Raw genomic sequence first — 17,908 nt, 5'->3', positions numbered from 1 at the left:
GAGTGTGTACTTTAAAAATTCAAGGCAAAGAGCTCTTTTCTACATCTCCAAAATAAAGCTAACCATCATGAGAGCCCAAATGAATCTTCCTTAAGACCTATGAGGAAGAGGACAGGGTGGAGGTGGTCCAAAAGGGCCGAGCAGAACCACTGTCCACTACTTACTTTCCTGATAAGTCCCTTTTTTTTAAATTTCAGGATCCTATGATAAAGAAAACAAGTCACAGCCCAAAAGCCTGGACTCGAGGTCAAGCCAGTCCTGGGAGAAGGGAATAAAGTAATTCCCCTTATGATCATGGAAACTTGTGTCCCAAAAGTTCCTCTTAATTGATAAGTACTGTAAGAGCTGAAAACACTTATTAAAAACAGAACTTCCAAAATCCTGACATTACTCAAAACACGGTAATATGGACAGCTTCATTCAGGAGGCCAAAATGAAACATGGTTACAGTCCTCTCCTCCAGGCCTTTCGCCCCTTCACTCTGTCACTCACCAATCCACCATCTGGCTCACAGAGCCGCGCCCCAGTGCGGATCAGCACATTAGCATTCTCCTTGGCACCCTGAGCACATAGCATGTTCAGGGGGATTCCATGGATGGCACTGTGCACACACTCTTCAGGAAAGAAGAGAAAAATATATAAACAGGGCTCGCAGTTCTTCAGATTGTAAAGACCTAGGCCTGAGGCAGGGCCAAGACCAACGCATGCAGCAGTGAGCAGTCCCAAGCCCTCCGGTTTAAGCCTCACTCTAGCATACAACTTCGCACAGGGTGTCCATTTTAGAAGTGAACTGGTTTGGGCTGGTAAAGAACATTTTAAGCCCATTAAGCCCTACAGGCTAAGTACAGAGGCATGTCAGCTGAGGCACTGGGACTTCTGTGGCAAGAAAGCAGGAGCATGCAGGGCCAGTCCTAGATTTGTGTTTCTTCAAAGTCTTTTCCTCATCTCCACTACGGTATTCCATATACTACCTTTTACCCGTAGCTCATTATATTTTTTCTCTTTGTGGCCAGTTTGGGTAGTAAATGATTAAGCCCCATTGTATATTGCTAAGTAGTACCAGCCATTATACACGTTGTGAGATTAAGGCACCGGACTGAAGCCTTTAGAAAAACTGAACAGAGATAGGAAAAAAATGAAACCAGTCTGAGTGTCAACAAAGGCATGAGGGTTCCACCCTAGTTCTGTAATTGCCTTGGAGCAAAGGCCACACACTTCTGCCGGAGAAAATCAGTTAAATGTAATTAGGAGCAGGCTGTTTAGGGCAAAGAGAAACAGTACCTGGGGGAAGGAGGTGGAATACACTGGGGAGTGATCTGAAGGTGACCACATAAAAAGATAGTCATACCTCAAAAGAGTCTTTGGAATTGTTTCCTGTAATTCAAGGATTCTAGTTTGGGAAGACTCCCAGATAATTACAGTTTGAGGATATAAACTCGTGGACTCAGCTGGCCCACTGCCTGATAGGTGCCCACCTTCCACAGGTACATCGTGTGATGTGGGGGGGTGGGCAAGGGAGGGGTGGTGGGCAGGCAGAGCACATCCATCCCATTTCCAGTACGAACTCGAAGTTCTCCGGTTGTCTACGTCCTTCTTGGAAATCAAATATTTTAGTGTTCAGCAGGTTTAACACTTTTTTTCTCAGGGAAAATTTCTTTCCTGGTGAGAAGCCATTCCAATAGAAACATCTTCGTTTTGGCTCTTTAAGACTATTTCAAAATTCCATATAAACCAGGGTACTTTTCAGAGTTTATGGAGGTAGTCACTGAACAGCATGTTGGGATAATACATAAACTGGAACTGCAAGAAGCAAACCAGATATATGGTCACTCTAGTTATAAAGGAACAAAAACACTAAGTAAATTTAATAAATTCACTAAATGCTAATCCCCTCAACAATCCTGTAGTACTATCATTACTTCTCATTTTACGGACAAGAAAACGGAGGCTCAGATGGGTTAAGTCACTTGTCCAAAAATCACAGTTATCAGATGAGAGGAACTGAAGGTAAACCTGACTCCAAAAATCAAGTGCCTAACGTACACGGTACTACTCAGTTAGCCAAGCAACAGCGGGGATAGCTAGTGAAATACCTGAACGGGTCAAAGGGAAATACAGAATCGGAAGAGAAAAGGTGAACACACCTCAAAGTGAAGTTTAAACTGCTTATCATATGCAAGATACTGACACTATTGACAAGGGTCGGAAGGAAAATTTGTGGTAAGAATCAGTCTTTAACGTTGGGTTCTTAGATTTCAGGTTGGAAAAAACTCTGGCCTATGCAAATGTATTGTTCTTCATACCCGATGAGGATGCTTCTGACCTACCACAACATGACGTGTTCTGAATTCTTCTACGCAGTATAATGAGGGTAGCCTTTCTTTATAAAATTTTAATATTCAAATTCCCAAACTTGAGAAACTGGTAAGTATACATGATTCTCCTTTACTGGCCAGTTCCTTTAATTAACAGTCCCAAGACAGCATTAAAGTACTTGTTTACAGATCATAATTACTTGAGGTGGAAGAATAAATTTATCAAGAGTCATAGGCAACTAGAAATCTACATGATTCTATATCAAAATATCCTTTATGAATAACCTTACAAGAATACATTGGGTAACATACACTGGATCCAAATAATATCCTCCTGATAAGACACACAATTGTAATCTTGCCAGCAAGGGATCTAGACAACGAACAAATTTCTCTCTGTTACAACATAAAAGTGCAAAAGAACTAGAACAAAGTAATATGGCAACTAGTGTCTAATTAAACAAATAAGAAAAAGAGAGATAATCAGTAATTGTGGAGAAATCCAAACTAGATCTTCTTATATACATCCCTGACTCCTGTTTGAAGACTGCCACTAAAACAGCTGTTCTAAAGAGAACTGATACTTAAAAAAAAATTTTTTTTTAATGTTTATTTATTTTTGAGAGAAAGAGAGAGAGACACACAGAGTGTGAGCAGGGGAGGGGCAGAGAGAGAGGGAGACACAGCATCCAAAGCGGACTCCAGGCTCCGAGCTGTCAGCGCAGAGCCCGATGCAGGGCTCCGACCCGCAAACTGTGAGATCATGACCTGAGCCAAAGTCAGACGCTTAACGGACTGAGCCACCCAGTCCGAGAACTGAGAGATGCTAACGACGTAGAAAAGATAAGAAACATCCACCTATCAAACCTCAGTGAATCTAAGAAGTATCGGTGCAAATTCTATAAAACTGCGCCAAGAATTAGTCATAACATAATCCTTCCTGATGAGAAGAGGGGCATCCTGCTGCATTCCACCCAACACATGAACAGCTAAGCAGTACTCACTAAAGCTCTACTCGGTGTGCTTTCCTAAGTCTTAGCCCACCCTTTTGATGAACCGGTGCTATACATGCCTTACTCAAATAAAGAATATCCTACAAGCAAAAGTAGCTGTTTTGTCTCTCTTTTCTTCTGCTGTGCTGGTGGTAAAAGTCTGTCTGCATAGATCTTAGGTACAACACCTAAGTACCACTCTGGAGAGACCCCCGCTCCCGCACCCCCCCCCCCCCACAGTAATAAATGTTCAGAAGTGCAGAGAACAGCAAATGCTCTGATAAGGCCTTCCAGAGAAACTTATCTATCTTACAAAGTTTCATCAACAAGCTGGAGATCTGAGTTTACTCTAAGAAAAAAAAAAAAAAAAAGTCAACTTGACACAATGTTAATTTCCAAAGGTCCAAGGACAGCCATCACCCCTGCAACACAAAATAGCAGAAAGAGGGAAAAATACCCAGTGACTATGGGGAACTAGCTGACTTACCTGGGTCGACTGATAACCACCAACATTAAAGAAGAATCCTCTTTAGCTGTGGTACAATGTACACTACCCTTACAACTCAGGGACCCCTTTTATCACCCAAATATTCCTGGCAGTACAATCTGAAATCAACAGTAACAGTTGTGAACAAGCCTTACTATCGCTGTTAATACCATCTCATGAAAGTTTCCTTTAGAACTTTATGTGTCAGCAAAAGCTGTCTTCCCAAGAAAACGGTATGTATTATTTCCCATGTCTGCTAGCGTGATTCCCTCTATCCTCTGGCTCCTAAGAAGCTTGGAGTTGCATGTGATGATCAGGTTCATCAACGGTCTTAGCCCTCAGGGTTAAAGGTATTTTTTTTTTCCTCTCTATAGTTTTGACTTTCTATCTAAATTGTGTATGTCTTGCGTTATAAGTCATCTCAAATGCTCACTAAAAACAGGCAGCGTAAGAATACTAATAGACTTCCTTAAAACCACTTTTGCTATCTTAGCTCCTAACATGCACCTATCTCCACCTGTTCCAAATAAAAAGCACTTATTGGTAGATGAGGAAACTGAGGCACAGAAGCTCACTTACTTAAGGTGGTAGCCACTTAGTTGACTTTTTGACACCCAGATCAAGCCTTGAATCAAACCAACAAGTCCTATTAACTTCACAGTACTGTGCTAGACCCTAGGGCACACAAAACTAAGTTACGATTACAGTTGAAGAATTTCAATTTATCTATGCTTTGAACTGACGGACAATTTGTCCCCAAAGTGAACAAACTTTCACCAGTTACACTGGAATCTGATCTGAGGACCATCAAGGTCACCCTAATGTAACCTGTAGCCTGACTAGCACCTCACTTCCTAAGGGGCCTCAGGGCTTGGAATGACCTAAGGATTACTTGGTCTAGAGCCACGCTGGAGTCCTCACAGGCTAAGGACGGCACCTTTTGAAGAGGCCTTTTTCTGGTACCATTCAGTACACGGCTGAGCTACATTTTTCCCCCTCTCTTCTCATGCTTTCTCACATTATCAATACATGGCAGAGGTACAAAAGTGACTTAAGTCATAACGTCCAATTCAGTAGTTGTGAAAAAACAGATCACCTGGGACTTGCTGTGTGACCTTGACTAGTCCTCAACCAACTCATTAACTAAATAAATGCCTTCTATTATCACTAGGGAAAGGGTAATTAGTCATCATAAATCACTTTAATACAAAGTGCTGTGTAAATGCTAAACAATAAAGCTCAGAAAGAGCAAGATTAATAAGAAACATGGGGTACATTTACTAGCAAATGGAAACTTCTAACAGGGTCTTCCCACATTCCTGGCAGAGACTGCTTCTTTCAGCTAACGGAATATGAGTCTTTAAAATCATTAGCATTTGTCCTGACTATAATATACATTTAACAGTATTTCTCCTGGGAAGCAAAGAGGAAAAGGGATATTTATTCCTGGTAGGCGGTCACACAGACATCTCAATTACTAGTTGGCAGGTGGGCAATTAATACTTGAGTACCTACTATGTGCTAGGTACAGAGCTGGGTACAGTAGGTACAATGGTGAACAAGAGTCCCTCCCTGCCTTTATGGAGTTTACAACCCACAAAACAAACTTTGTCTTATTAATAGTGGCACTCGCAAGGATACCGGCTTACTAAAATTAAGGCAAGAAAGAATAAAAACGCTTAATCTCTGAAGCAATTAGACCAAAGAGGATAGGCTAATGGGGAGAGGAAGAGTTCAGGGAATTAGGGTACGAGGGCTTTCCCCTAACCCATCATAGCTACTACCCTCAAGCATTCTTAGAAAAGCTGTGACTGTCTCCTCAAATAGTGCAGATTAGAGTTACTGCCCCCAACAAAGCAGTCAGCTGAAGTGACAGCACGAAAAGTAACGTTAATCAGACTTCACAGAATCAAAGGATCTTCTACCACCTTTTTAAGGCATCTATTGGTAAGTTTCTGAATTTTACGGGAAAACAGACCCACGGCACACAACGGTGAACCGTCTTTTCAATCCTGCATTTGCCTCCTGGAGTGGTAGATTGATCTCCTTTAAAAACAAAGTCATCTTGCCCACTATGACAGCTTGACTAATTCAGGTGTAGGAGCCTCAAGGACTCTTATCTAGTCCTGCAAACCTTGCTGTATTCAGCTTACACAAGCACTGCACCCTGTCAAACGCTGCAGGCCCGGACAGCCTTGAAATACCGTCTTTAAAGGAGGGCAATATGTATCCAGCTTCTCACTGGTTTCAAGAAAGGTCACCTCTCTGCAAAGGTTGTCCGGTCTGTTAACTGGGTGCCAGGTATGTGGAAAGTCAAGATGTGGGTGGCAGCAAACGCTCACAAGGCACTCGGGATCCCAATTCCACCGTTCGGAGAGCTAGTGAGACTAAAATCTCCAAAGCCTGCTATTTAATCTTTCAGGACAAGAGAATTAGAAGGGTGTACTCTGAGCTCAACCCCGCAGCACAATAGACTAAACTTGTTCTGCCTTAGTTGAGTGCAGTACAGAATGAGCAATCCTTCCTTACCACCCACCCCTCCAACCCACCCAAGCTCCCTTCCCAAGGGATGCCTAAGTGATCTATTCACATGACTACCATCAACCTGTATCCATGGCAGTGTCTGCTGTCACCAACCCCCAAACGTTAGTATCTTACATACGTCCAAGCAACCGGATGACCACAGAAGGTGAAAACCACAGTGTCCTTTCCAATCTCACACTGCCCTCGCTGCTTTCACCTGCATAAACGAGCTAGCCCCACGTATTTCTTCCTCTTGCCTCCGAGCTAGCACGCAGTTGTCGGATAAACCAGCCGCTGCTCCCAAAGATTTGCCCAAAGCGGCTCTGCCAGATTTATCCACTCACCTGAGGGGAGAGGTTCTGTTCAGCCCCAGCCCCTGGGGCTGGTCACAGGGGTCGTGAGTTGGCTCACCCCAATCCCGGCCCCCACTCCCGTCTTCGAAGGGCCCTGCCTGCATCCCGGAAAAGTCAGCCTCAAATTTAAGGCCCGGCCCTGGCGGATTTCAGAAAGATCCCGGAGGACTAGGGCCGAGGGACAAAGGAAAGTGAGGTCAGGGGCGGCCTTTCCAGCTCGGGATAGGCCTGGGGCCACTCACTTGCCACCCTTCACACCGCCTCAGTCGTCCCGGACCTCCTCAAACCTGGCCCCTAAAGTCCCAAACTCGCTGGATCCCGGGCCCCGGGCAAGCTCGCGCCCCTTCCGCGAGGCCCCAGCCCAGGCCCCCACCGCCACCCAGAGCCCCCGCACCTTCTTGGGCGCCTTGGTGACGGTGGCCATGAAGGAGTACTTCTCAGCGTCCTCAATCTCCTTGGCCTGCTTCAGCTCCTCCCCGACCCCGGGCAGCGGCATCGCGTCAGGCATCGACATCCCCCGGCCGGCCCGGCCCGCGGCCGACCCGCCGCCCCCGCCTCTTTCCCTCACGGGCGCCCGCCCGCCCGCCCGCGCGGCGCCCTCCGACACGCGTTCGCCCACCCTCCCGCCCGGGCCGCGCGGAGCTGCGTCCGGTGCTAAAGTGCTGTGGCCAGCGCTTCGTCCGCTCGGCAGTCTATACCAGCCGGACAGCGACGGCAGCGACAGGAGCACCAGGAGCAGCAGCGCCGAGCTCCGACCGGCCCGCGCCGCCACCTCCGCCGCACGCAAACACGCACGCAAAGTAAGGGTAGAGGGTGGTGACGCCACGTCAAGTACTGGCAGCTCCGAGTTGGGGAGAGAAGAGGCGGGGAAAAACGGCGTCCTGTCATGACGTCACCACGCTGGACCCGGCCGCAGAAGCCACGCCTTCTTCTTCCTGCCTTGCCGAAGTTCCCAGAGGGAGTCAGACCCTTTCCGCCGCCAGGTGGCGACATCAGCCCTGTAAGACGCGCGTGGTTTCCGCAAGAATGCCTCGGACCTGGGAGGGAGTCTCTGAGCTGTGGGGTTCCCCCCAAGGCCTCACTCAGGAAGGTGTAAGGGGGATGTTTGGAAGCAAAGCCCAGAGCCCCACACGACACGTCTTACAGTCAGTACTAGGAAATAGGCGGGGCCCGAGACAGCCCACCCACGGCCCCAGGCCTTTGGACCAGCAGCCCCCTTCCCCTTCTGTTCACCGCCCCCCCCCCCCCCCCCCCCCCCCCCCCCCCCCCCCCCCCCCCCCCCCGCACAGACTCAGAGAGCAGTGTGGTTTCCGCACAACCTTTTGTGACCTCCTCCACCACCGTCTCCGCTGGGTCTTGCCTGTTTACAAGACCTTCAGGTCGCAGAGCTGATGTTATCTTGCCCCTGGGATAGGGGTAAGGGAGCCGAGAGAAGGAGGGGGGATTTGGGGGTGGGACAGATAAGTCCCTGGCTTGAATGGTTTTCCTGCTCATCCCTAGAAGCATTAGATTTTGCCAGTTCCCAGTGGCACCCAGGGCATTCGCATGCTGTTACTGGTCCCTACCATGTGCTCTGTGCTAAGGCCCTGGATGGAAAAGGTGTGCGCGATACATTTTATGTTTTGCAAGTCTTATTAGACCAGCTGGAGAGGCAAAGCCTGTTTGTAACCTAATGTCAGCTGAGGTAGCATGTCTTTTGAGAGTGAAATGACACTGGCTAAACGCCCGTCCGTGTCCTGTGGAAAGTCCAGTGCCCTCCCCAGGATTTCTGTGAATTAGTAGGGGGACTTAGATTTTCATGGTTACCTCTGGCTCTAGTTTTCTGCCTCATCTGAAGTGTTACTCACTATTCTGGTGTTGTGACTGTTTCTTCAGTTCCTGCTGTCAATTCAAATACGGAACACGGCCCCTTCTCCTTTCAACCCCCACCCCTATTCCAAAACAACTGCAAAAATAATGCTGTAACATGTAGCAGAACTTTTAATGAAGGTTTGTGGGCCACAGGGGAGAGATTACATCACCTCGCAAACAATTTAAAATCACATTTCTGAAATGTTCTGTAAAGTTATTTTGGCGATCTCGTCACCTGGGGTTTCTCACTGGCCACACCACCCCACAGAGCTGCCCTGGCCCACTGCTGCCTAATGTGGCTTCCTTGTTACTCCCTTCCATCCCCCCACCTCCCTCTCTCCTCCTTGATTGACTCTGGAAGGCCAGATTCCTCTCTACTGTGATGAGTAATTCAGCCCCTCCCCCCCCAGTGCCCTTTTCTGAAATTTCCCCTGCCCCACCAAGCCCACCTTTTTCTATCCAGAAGCCCACCAGGTTTCTGACAGGTTCAACTCTTTTAAGAAAGAAGTTGTGGTTTGGAATGACATCTTTTCCACTGGTTTGTGTTCAGGAGTGGGAAGAGTGTAAAATACTTGCTTCTGGGGCCCCAGAAGTCTTAGTCAGAGAAGCCCATGTTCCAACCACCCCGCCCCATGGGGCCATCTGTTTGAATGAGGCCGTGGAAGTGCCTGAAAGGATGCATACTTCTGCATATCCTCATCTTAACTGTTCGGATTCTCTCTTCTGCCCACTTTTTCAATCCCCCAACTTCTTTCTCGGGGGTATTCCTGTATCAGAAGGGACAGAGAGTAGGGGACCGGGATACCAGATTTATCCACAGCGTGCCAGACTGGTATCTTTCTCCTTATCTCCCAGCTGGGGCCAGGAGCCATACCTGCCCACCCAGGAGTCTTTGGATATATGGCCTAAAGTAGCTTTCATCCTGTGGCTTTGTCCAAACTGTTGTCAGAGTCCAGGGATCAGAGCTGCCTGCTCAGAGAACAGAGGGAGAGCCAGTTGGAACAGAGGTGAAAACTCCACATCCCCAGAATAGGAAAACATGTGACTTAGGATAGCTTATTAAAAAAAAAAAAAACAAAAAAAACAAAAAAACATAGATATGTCTTTTGGACTTGATGTGTAAAAAAACCCTATTGTCTGAGAGCTTTGTCTCTCAGATCCCAAGTTCTGCCATGCATGTTAGCAACCAAACTGCCAACTTCCTGGAGACAGGAGTTCAGCCCTTCTTTGAGTCCTCCTGAATCAGGGTAACAGGTGTCAACACCTCGCTCACAGAATTGGCCGTTGCTGCTGCTGAGGATGCTGAAGACAGGAACAGGCCTAGAAGAAGCAGCTCCTTTGCCATTAGAACGAGGAAGGAGGCTGACTCCACTTACCTGAGTGCCTGGCCCAAGGGGGGTGTGGGGTGGTCCACCTACGGGAATTGGGTGCTTAGGCTAGAAGGCAGGATGGACAGTACTCCTTGCCCTGGAAAAGGCAGCAGGCCTATGTGGTTCATGTCAGGCCAGGGTCCAGGGCCTTCCTGGAAATTAGCCTGCTGCAGAGGACATGATTGGCTGCCACTGCCCCCACCATATGTGGGCTGGAACCCAGAGGACTCACCCAGCCAGAGAGTGTGATGACATAACATGGGTGAGAGCTGTTGTGTGCTGCCCCCCCCTCCCAGATGGCCTCACATGGCCCAGCTAGGGAGGTTGCCTCTTATGGATGTCAAGAAATGACCTGTCCTGGGGGCACCTGGGTGGCTCTGTCGGTTATGCTTCGGACTTCGACTCAGGTCATGATCTTGCGGTCCATGAGTTTGAACCCTGCATCGGGCTCTGTGCTGACAGCTCAGAGCCTGGAGCCTACTTTGGATGCTTTGGATGCCGTGTCTCCCTCTCTCTCTCTGCCCCTCTCCCTCTTGTTCTCTCTCTCTCTCTCTCTCTTTCAAAAATAAGTAAACATTAAATTTTTTTTTAATTAAAAAAAAAAAAGAATTGACCTGTCCTCAGCCCACCCAGCCACCTAGCTGACTCAGCAGCTCTGAGCAAGGTCAGGTGGGTAGGTCAGGGCTCACTCCCCTGAACGGCACAACCCACACCCAACGAGCAGGCGCCAACATTTGAGAACAGCAGAGACCCAAGGATGGGTGCACCTGTTGTGTGTGGTGGAGGGAAGCTGCCAAAGAGCCTAAGGACCAGAAGGGACCCTGCCCTAGAAAGGAGTAGCCTGGGGATAGAGATGAATTGGGGGATGCCATCACCAGAAATGTGGTGGCATTGGGGTGTCACACATGGGCTGAGTCTTGCCAGTCAAATTCACTCTTCTGTCTACCCCAAAACTTCCTCTCCACATTCATTCATTCATTTTTTTTTTAATTCATAAAATATACATTGAATGCGAAAGATGTGTCAGGAGCCGCACTAGATATTGGGGCTACAGAGACAAAAGAAGTACTGATCTCTACCAGGGGACAGATGGCGGGGGTGTGTGTGGGGGTGGGGAATGGGGGGTAGGGGTGGGGACAAGCAGGAATGGTGTTGTAGAGGCAGCTGCTACTTGAGCTGACTCTTGACATATAAGCAGCCGGACAAGGTAGGGAAGGGATAGCATGAGAAGAGGCAGGGCAATGAAATAACTTGGTATGTATTACGGGAACTGTAACTATTTCAGCACAGGTGGGGCACAGGGTGCAAAATGGGACAGAGTGACAGCTGAAGTTGGAGCCAGATGGTGCAGAGCCTGGCAAGCCGTGGGTGGATGGCAGGGATGTCCACCAGGATGGGGACATGGGAGGAAAAGCAGGTCTGGGTGGAGGGGCTGCTGACATAAGGAGTCTGCTTCAGACATACCGGCTTTGATATGTCTGTGCAGCGCACTGTCCCCGAGTCCCAGGGGAGCCTAGGCTGGTGCCTTTCACACCTGCCTATTCCCCTGCCAGGCTGGCATCCCCACCAAAGCAAGGCCAGGCTCCCCCTGGAAGCCTCTCATCTTCTATAGGCCAGGCAGCACTTTAACCCTCCTAAATGAAAGGTGCAGAAAAATTGCAGGAGATTTCAGATGACAACAGAAGCAGGGAAGCAAGGCTCAGTGGCTCCACGTTCAACAGATCCGCTCCAACCTCTTTCTGTCCCAAGGCCTCCATGTTGCACAACTCTGGGAGGCGCCATTAATGTTGTAATTGACGTGAAGGGGGCCCCTGGAGCAGGACTCCAGATTGCTTACGTGTCCTCCTGGCCCTGAGGGACTCCCGGAGACGAGGCTCCCAGGTGCACCTCTATATCTCTGAGCACTGGCTCCCACCCAGCTCCTTCACCCCACATGGCCAGTCTCCTCCCCTGCCACCCTCTTTAACTCTAGCCTTTTGGGGAAGATGGATAGTCCCCTGGGGGCCTTCTGCTTCTCTGCCTCCTCCTCTGCTTATTATGATCCTATTTTTTTTAATTATTTTTTTTAAGTAGGCTCCATGCCTAACATGGGGCTCGAACCCATGACCCTGAGATTAAGTCGTATGCTCTACCAGCTGAGCCAGCCAGGCACCCCTGTTACGATCCTATTTATTATTTATTATTGTTTTGAACATTGTAGGAAAGAAAAACCTGTGAAGATAAAAAAATCTCTTCATGTCTTTCTAAGTTCACTTCTGGTTCTTGGCAATTCACAGAAGCTCGACTCTTACATACCTATGCTCAGTAGATGCATGTTGCTTTGTGTCCTCCTGCTCTGATCAGATTACAGTATTTCGAAAACACATTACCACATACGCAGACTGCTAACACGCTTGTCCTTGTCAGTGTTTCCCAAGCATTCCCTCATCTTGCCATAAAAGTTGTCTCCGTCGTTCTCCCAGTGCTGGGCACTGGTTTCCAGTTTAGTGCAACCTGAATATAGCGTGTGTCAGTGTAGGAGGCACAGTGGGATAGGCTTTCAAGCAAAACAGACAAGGTTGGTTCATGGCACCAGGTCCTGCCAGAGGGAAGGAGCAAAAATGTAAACAGTGGGGCCAATTGTCCTGGCTGTGAATAGGACCCAGGGAAAGGCACCTTTTGGCCACAGGGGATGTGAGGCCCAGTGCTTGGAACTCGTGACAGCTGACTCATGGGGAGGCTGCATGTCTAGCGTGGAGCAGAGCAGGGCATCTGGGAAGACAGAGATGTGGCCTCAAGTCTTGACTCTGCTACCAACTTGGCTGCCGGAATCCTGGGACTTTCTGGGGCCTTCTGGGCCTCTGTTTCCTCATGCAAAACCGGGTGATAGCTCTCCATCTGGGGTTTGTGATGATCCAATCTAGTAAGATAATAAATATAAAAGAGCTTTGAACAAGTTACAAGTATTGTGCAAATGTAAGGCACTAAAATGTGGCTCCAGCTAAAAATCTGGAGGGGAACGCGTTATTGTTGAGGATTTGGAATTCTCTGTGTGCCCTGCTTCCCAGAATGAGGAGCAGCGGCAGAAACCTGCTTGCTTCGGGAAAGGTTGTCACTGCTGGTGCTGAGTACGTGTTTACGTGGGGATTACTGCCTCCAGCACTGGGGCCGGAGCTTCGGGAGCCGCCAGCACGCGCCACTCCCCTGGCCCAGCCTGGCCTGGGGTCTGGCTACTGTGTATCCAGCAGCCCCTCCAAACTCCCTCAAACTTGGACCTGAAATCCTGATATCTTTCTTCAGTTTTCAGCTTTCAAAGCTACAGCCCATTAAAGTTAAGGCTGAGCAAGCTTCCAGTAATGGTAAACAATGTTCAAGGAATCTGTTTTGATGGTTCTTTGTGCTACTTTGTGTACTTTCCTGCCCCTATGAGTGTGTGTGTGTGTGTGTGTGTGTGTGTGTGTGTGTGGTAAGGCGTTTACCAAAAAAAGCAGACTCCAGAAATTGTGAAACTGGCCTTGGGCACCAGCTTGTGCCCAGGTCTCTGCCAGTCAGTTATTTATTAAGCACAGGCTTTGTGTCAGGAGCCGTGCTGGCTGCCAGGGAGCCCGCGGTCAACAAGACAGACCCTGTTCCTGTCCTCATGGGGCTTGGAGTCAACAGCTGAACTTTGTCACAAAATCTGGGCCTCTGGATACCTTCTCCTCCCTCTCTCCATGTGCCCCACCCTACAAAGTCCTTCTGAGAAGCAAACTTGCCTTTACCACGCCAGACCCCGGCGTGGGGAGGAGGGCAGCACTCCGTCTCCAGAGTTCACATCAACGTACCCACTCTTGGATTTGTCCTGAGTCTTTTAGAAGTTTCTGAAATATCGTCTCCCTGGCAGGTAGCCTGTCTCAAGACAATGGAGAGTGGGCTGGTGAGAGGAGGTGCCAGTTTGCTGCGATCAGGGACTGCATTGTGCGTCTACACCTCTCACAGGCCCAGGTTCCCCACCTGCTACCTGCCACCGGCCCCTAGGACTGGAAATGGTCTTGGATTTGGAAGAGACAGGAGGTTGGCCAGGCTGGTTAGGTCTGTTGTTGGGTGCCAGGAGAGGGATTTGCCTTGGCTGGAAGGGCACTGGGGCCGGATGCAGTGGGATAGGCAGGAGCTGCAACTCCCAAATTTTCTGGTGGCCAGTCACCTGCCCCCTTTGCCCCAAAGGCCCTGCCCTGTGGTTGGCTTGTTGGAGCTGGAGGAGAGTGGTCAGCTGTTGGTGTGGAGGCTGCTGCTGGGTGGGAGCTCGCCTTCCTCACCCTCTCTGGTGTGCAGGGCGGGCCCCATTGCATCACCCTTGGAGCCTCTGCTCCTGGCTTTGCAGCCAGCTGGGCCCCTGGAGGAGGGACTCTCCCTGTTTTTCAACAAACCATTAACCATTTCACCCTCCCGGCTCTTCCTATAGCTGGCCCAGATTGCCAGCGCTGCCCCTCATACCTGTCTGTCTTAATCCCGCAAGCCTCCCTCCTGCTCCGCCGTGTGCAGGAGTTCTGCCGGGGAGGCCTTCTGAGGGTCAGGGACTCCACCTTTACCCATTGCGAGCCTGGCCTCTTCCCCAGGAAAAGAGTTAACCCCCCTCTTCCCCGCCCTCAACATTTGTCCCATTCTGCAGCAGTGAGGAAAGACTCCTCAGCCTCTTGCATGAGCTCATGCCACTTCCACACTCCAAACAGAGCCTGGACAAAGGGTCAACACAACGTTTTAGACCAAGGGCAACAGTGGGGCCCAAGCAGAGCCCGGGAGCTAGGACATTAACCTTTTCCCACAGCCCCCCCAGCCATTTCCTGCAGACCTGGTTGGGCCCTTGCCCCCCGCCCCCCCCATAGGGACTCAGGGACAGAGTGGGCGGGGCGAAGGTCCTAAGGGGCCCACAAGGGTCTGATGGAAGAGTCTGTAGTACACAGTGTTTCTCTGCTCCTGCTTGGGTGGTGGGGAGAGGAGGGAGGCAGAGAGGCCCTTCCAGGCAGTGAAGCCCAGGCCACATTCCCGCTCAGGCCTTTTATCTTGCAGCCCCAGCATTCCCCTCATCACCCCACCCATCCCAGGGCCTGAAATAGCCTGAAACTTGAGCCAAGCCTAGGCCCAGGTCCCAATTCTAGTTCCACAAACATTTGGCTGCACCATAACTCGTAACATCCTGGGCTGAGTCCTGTGGGGCATGCAGAGATGAGTGAGGCCCAGCCCCTGCCCTCAGGGAGCTTGCAAATTGTACCCTGATGACTATAGTCACAGGCCTAAGATACCAGTGGATGAAGAAAGAAAGAAGTCCACCCTCTGGGGGTGGCCTCCTGGAGAGTGGATGTTGTTGAATTTTAAAGGACCAGTCTGATTGTCACAGGCAAGAATGAGGGCCCCCCATTCCAGGGGAACAGCAAGAGCAAAACCATGGAGGTGTAAAACCCAGAGTATGTTCTGGAACATGGCCCACAATCTGGTTTGACCGGAGCACACGGGAGAATATTGAGCTGCTTATGGTTTCCATGGCTATGTCATTTAATTTATCGGTGAGTGGTCTAGACTTCCTAGAGGCTGAGGGCTCCCAAGAGACAAGGGCTTATGGGTCCACAGAACTTTACAGACTGGGAAGTCAAGGCACAGAGAGATAAAGAAACTTGCTCAGAGGTAGAAAACACATTAGTGACAACGTGGGGACTGGAACCAGTTTCTCCCACCTTGTCTGTCTTTGCCGGGTTCTGATCTCTCAACCCAAGGAGCTTAATCCATGAGCTGACTGGCCCAGCAGACATTGCCACCCCTTAGGGGGCCAAGATGCTTGAAATGAACAGCCTGTGTGATCAAGGATGAACACAGAGATTCAGCCACATGAACGTTCCTCATGTTGTTGTGCATAAGAAAGGAATAAATAGCTCCATGACACTCGATGGGGAATAAATACTGATATTCCGTATTTTGCCAGCTTTGTTTGTTTAAAGAGAGCACGCAGGGGAGGAGCAGAGGCAGAGAGAGAGAGGGAGAAAGACAGAGAATCTTACTCCGGTTCCACAGCCAGTGCAAAGCCCAATGCAGGGCTTGCTCTCACGGCAGTGAGATCATGACCTAAGCCAGAACCAAGAGTCAGGTGCTTAACCGACTGAGCCACCCAGGCACCCTGCCAGGTTTATTTAAATCTGATCCCAAGCAGGGCACCTGGGTGGCTCAGTTGGTTAAGTGTGCAACTTCAGCTCAGGTCATGATCTCACGGTCCGTGAGTTCGAGCTCTGTGGCAGGCTCTGTGCTGACAAGCTCAGACACTGAAGGCTGCTTTGGATTCTGTGTCTCCCTCTCTCTCTGCCCCTCCCATGCTTGCACTGTCTGTCTGTCTGTCTGTTTCTCAAAAATAAACATTTAAAAAAATTAAAATAAATAAATAGAATAAATAAATCTGATCCCAAGTCCCATCCACAGTTGGTGGGAAGTTTAAAGTCATTATTAGGGCCTCATCCCCTGGCCCATTGGATTAAAAACAAAAAACAAAAAAACAAAAAAAACACCAAAAACCCAAAAATCTCCAAATAAGCAAACAAAGGATTTGATCTTGTACAACTGGGGCAGCTGGTCCTTATTCAGTGAAAAAGGCCACAGTTGCATCTGCTTCTTGTAGTACATGCTGAATGTTGCTCCTTCCTGTCTGAATGCTGCTTCCTCCTCGTAACCAGACATCCCATACCAGGTTTTTGCCACCTGGGAGGCACAGGGGGGTGAGAATGTGTGTTCCAGCTGGATCTCAGCTTCTGTCACCTGTGGACACTCGTGACCTTGCACCTTCTTCTCAGATACAGGAAGTCACTGTCCCGCAGGTAAGGCTCGCCCTCCCCCGCTGGAAAACTAGCTCCAATCCTCTCCAGCCTCCAGGACTGGAAGCTCTGGCCGCCCTCCTGGGAGGATGTGGGGAAAATACTTCACATTTTTTCCTGAAGAGTCCACAGCCAAGAAAACCACATATAGCTGATTTCTCAATCACATTATTCCACCACATTAAATGTTCAATTAATCACCCTCTCCCATTTCCAATGGCAGAAGCAAAGTACAGCAGTAGGCGACCAAAAATATGGTCAAAGCCATGCCGTGCGAGAATGCTTAAGGAAATGAAAGATGCCCATGACAAAATTGCTAGCCGGAAAGGGTAGCTTTTATGGTTTTTTTTTAACGTTTATTTTATTTTTGAGACAGAGAGAGACAGAGCATGAACAGGGGAGGGTCAGAGAGAGAGGGAGACACAGAATCGGAAGCAGGCTCCAGGCTCTGAGCTGTCAGCACAGAGCCCGACGTGGGGCTCGAACTCACGGACCGCGAGATCATGACCTGAGCCGAAGTCGGCCGCTCAACCGACTGAGCCACCCAGGCGCCCCAAGGGTAGCTTTTAAAACCGTGTTACGGTGTTGTGTACAGAAAGGCTCTGCTTCCCCCTCCCCACCGTTGTGCCTCTCCTGCGTGTGTCCTGCACTGGACACAGAACACTTTGCTTCTGGTCACCAAATGTGGAGAGGTTTTTCCCCACGACGAAGCAATTCTCTCTGACACCAGCTGGGCTCCCACAATTCAACCCAACTCCAACACCATCGACCAGGAGACAGTGTCAGATGCCCCAGGTTAAGGGCTCACTCCCACAAGACTGACACTCCCACACCCCTCCCCAGTCCCAGTTCAGATGCCAGTCGCAGGCTCAGGCTGTCCCTTGTGCTTCTGGCCGGCCAGCTGTAGACGAGATTCTGATGACCCCCTCCTTGGGTTTGATTCATCTGCCAGAGCTGCTCATAGAATTTAGGGGAACACTGACTTATTTTTGCCAGCTTCTTATAAAAGGATATGAGAAAGGATATGGTGCTGCTCTCCCCACACCTCCATGTGCTTTCTGAGCTCTCCAAGTGCTTGTGCGAATTGATGGACCTTTTATCATGCAGGCATGATCCATCATTAACTCCATTTTCAGCCATTCTCCCTTCTCGGAGAGCCTTAGAATTCCACGCTTCTAATCTTGGTCTTTCCAGTGACCAGCCCCCAC

The 17,908-nt window shown here is 49.4% G+C and overlaps 1 protein-coding gene across 2 annotated transcripts in view; it reads right to left on the bottom strand.

Annotated features, from left to right (window-relative positions):
- Window positions 1-7,235, bottom strand: part of AHCYL1 (adenosylhomocysteinase like 1) — a 38,097-nt gene extending 30,862 nt beyond the window's left edge. The window contains exon 1 of one of the 2 annotated variants that reach the window (XM_042953316.1): window positions 7,065-7,235. In XM_042953316.1, coding sequence (XP_042809250.1) covers window positions 7,065-7,184 — 120 coding nt within the window. In that variant the 5' untranslated portion in view covers window positions 7,185-7,235. The remainder of the gene's footprint in view (window positions 1-7,064) is intronic. The other variant, XM_042953318.1, reaches the window with a different exon arrangement.
- Between the last annotated feature and the right edge of the window lie 10,673 nt (window positions 7,236-17,908).

Source organism: Panthera leo, chromosome C1 (assembly GCF_018350215.1).
Source record: "Panthera leo isolate Ple1 chromosome C1, P.leo_Ple1_pat1.1, whole genome shotgun sequence".
Taxonomy (NCBI): domain Eukaryota; kingdom Metazoa; phylum Chordata; class Mammalia; order Carnivora; family Felidae; genus Panthera; species Panthera leo.
Note: the sequence above shows the minus strand (reverse complement) of the source record. Positions and strands in the feature narration are given on the sequence as shown.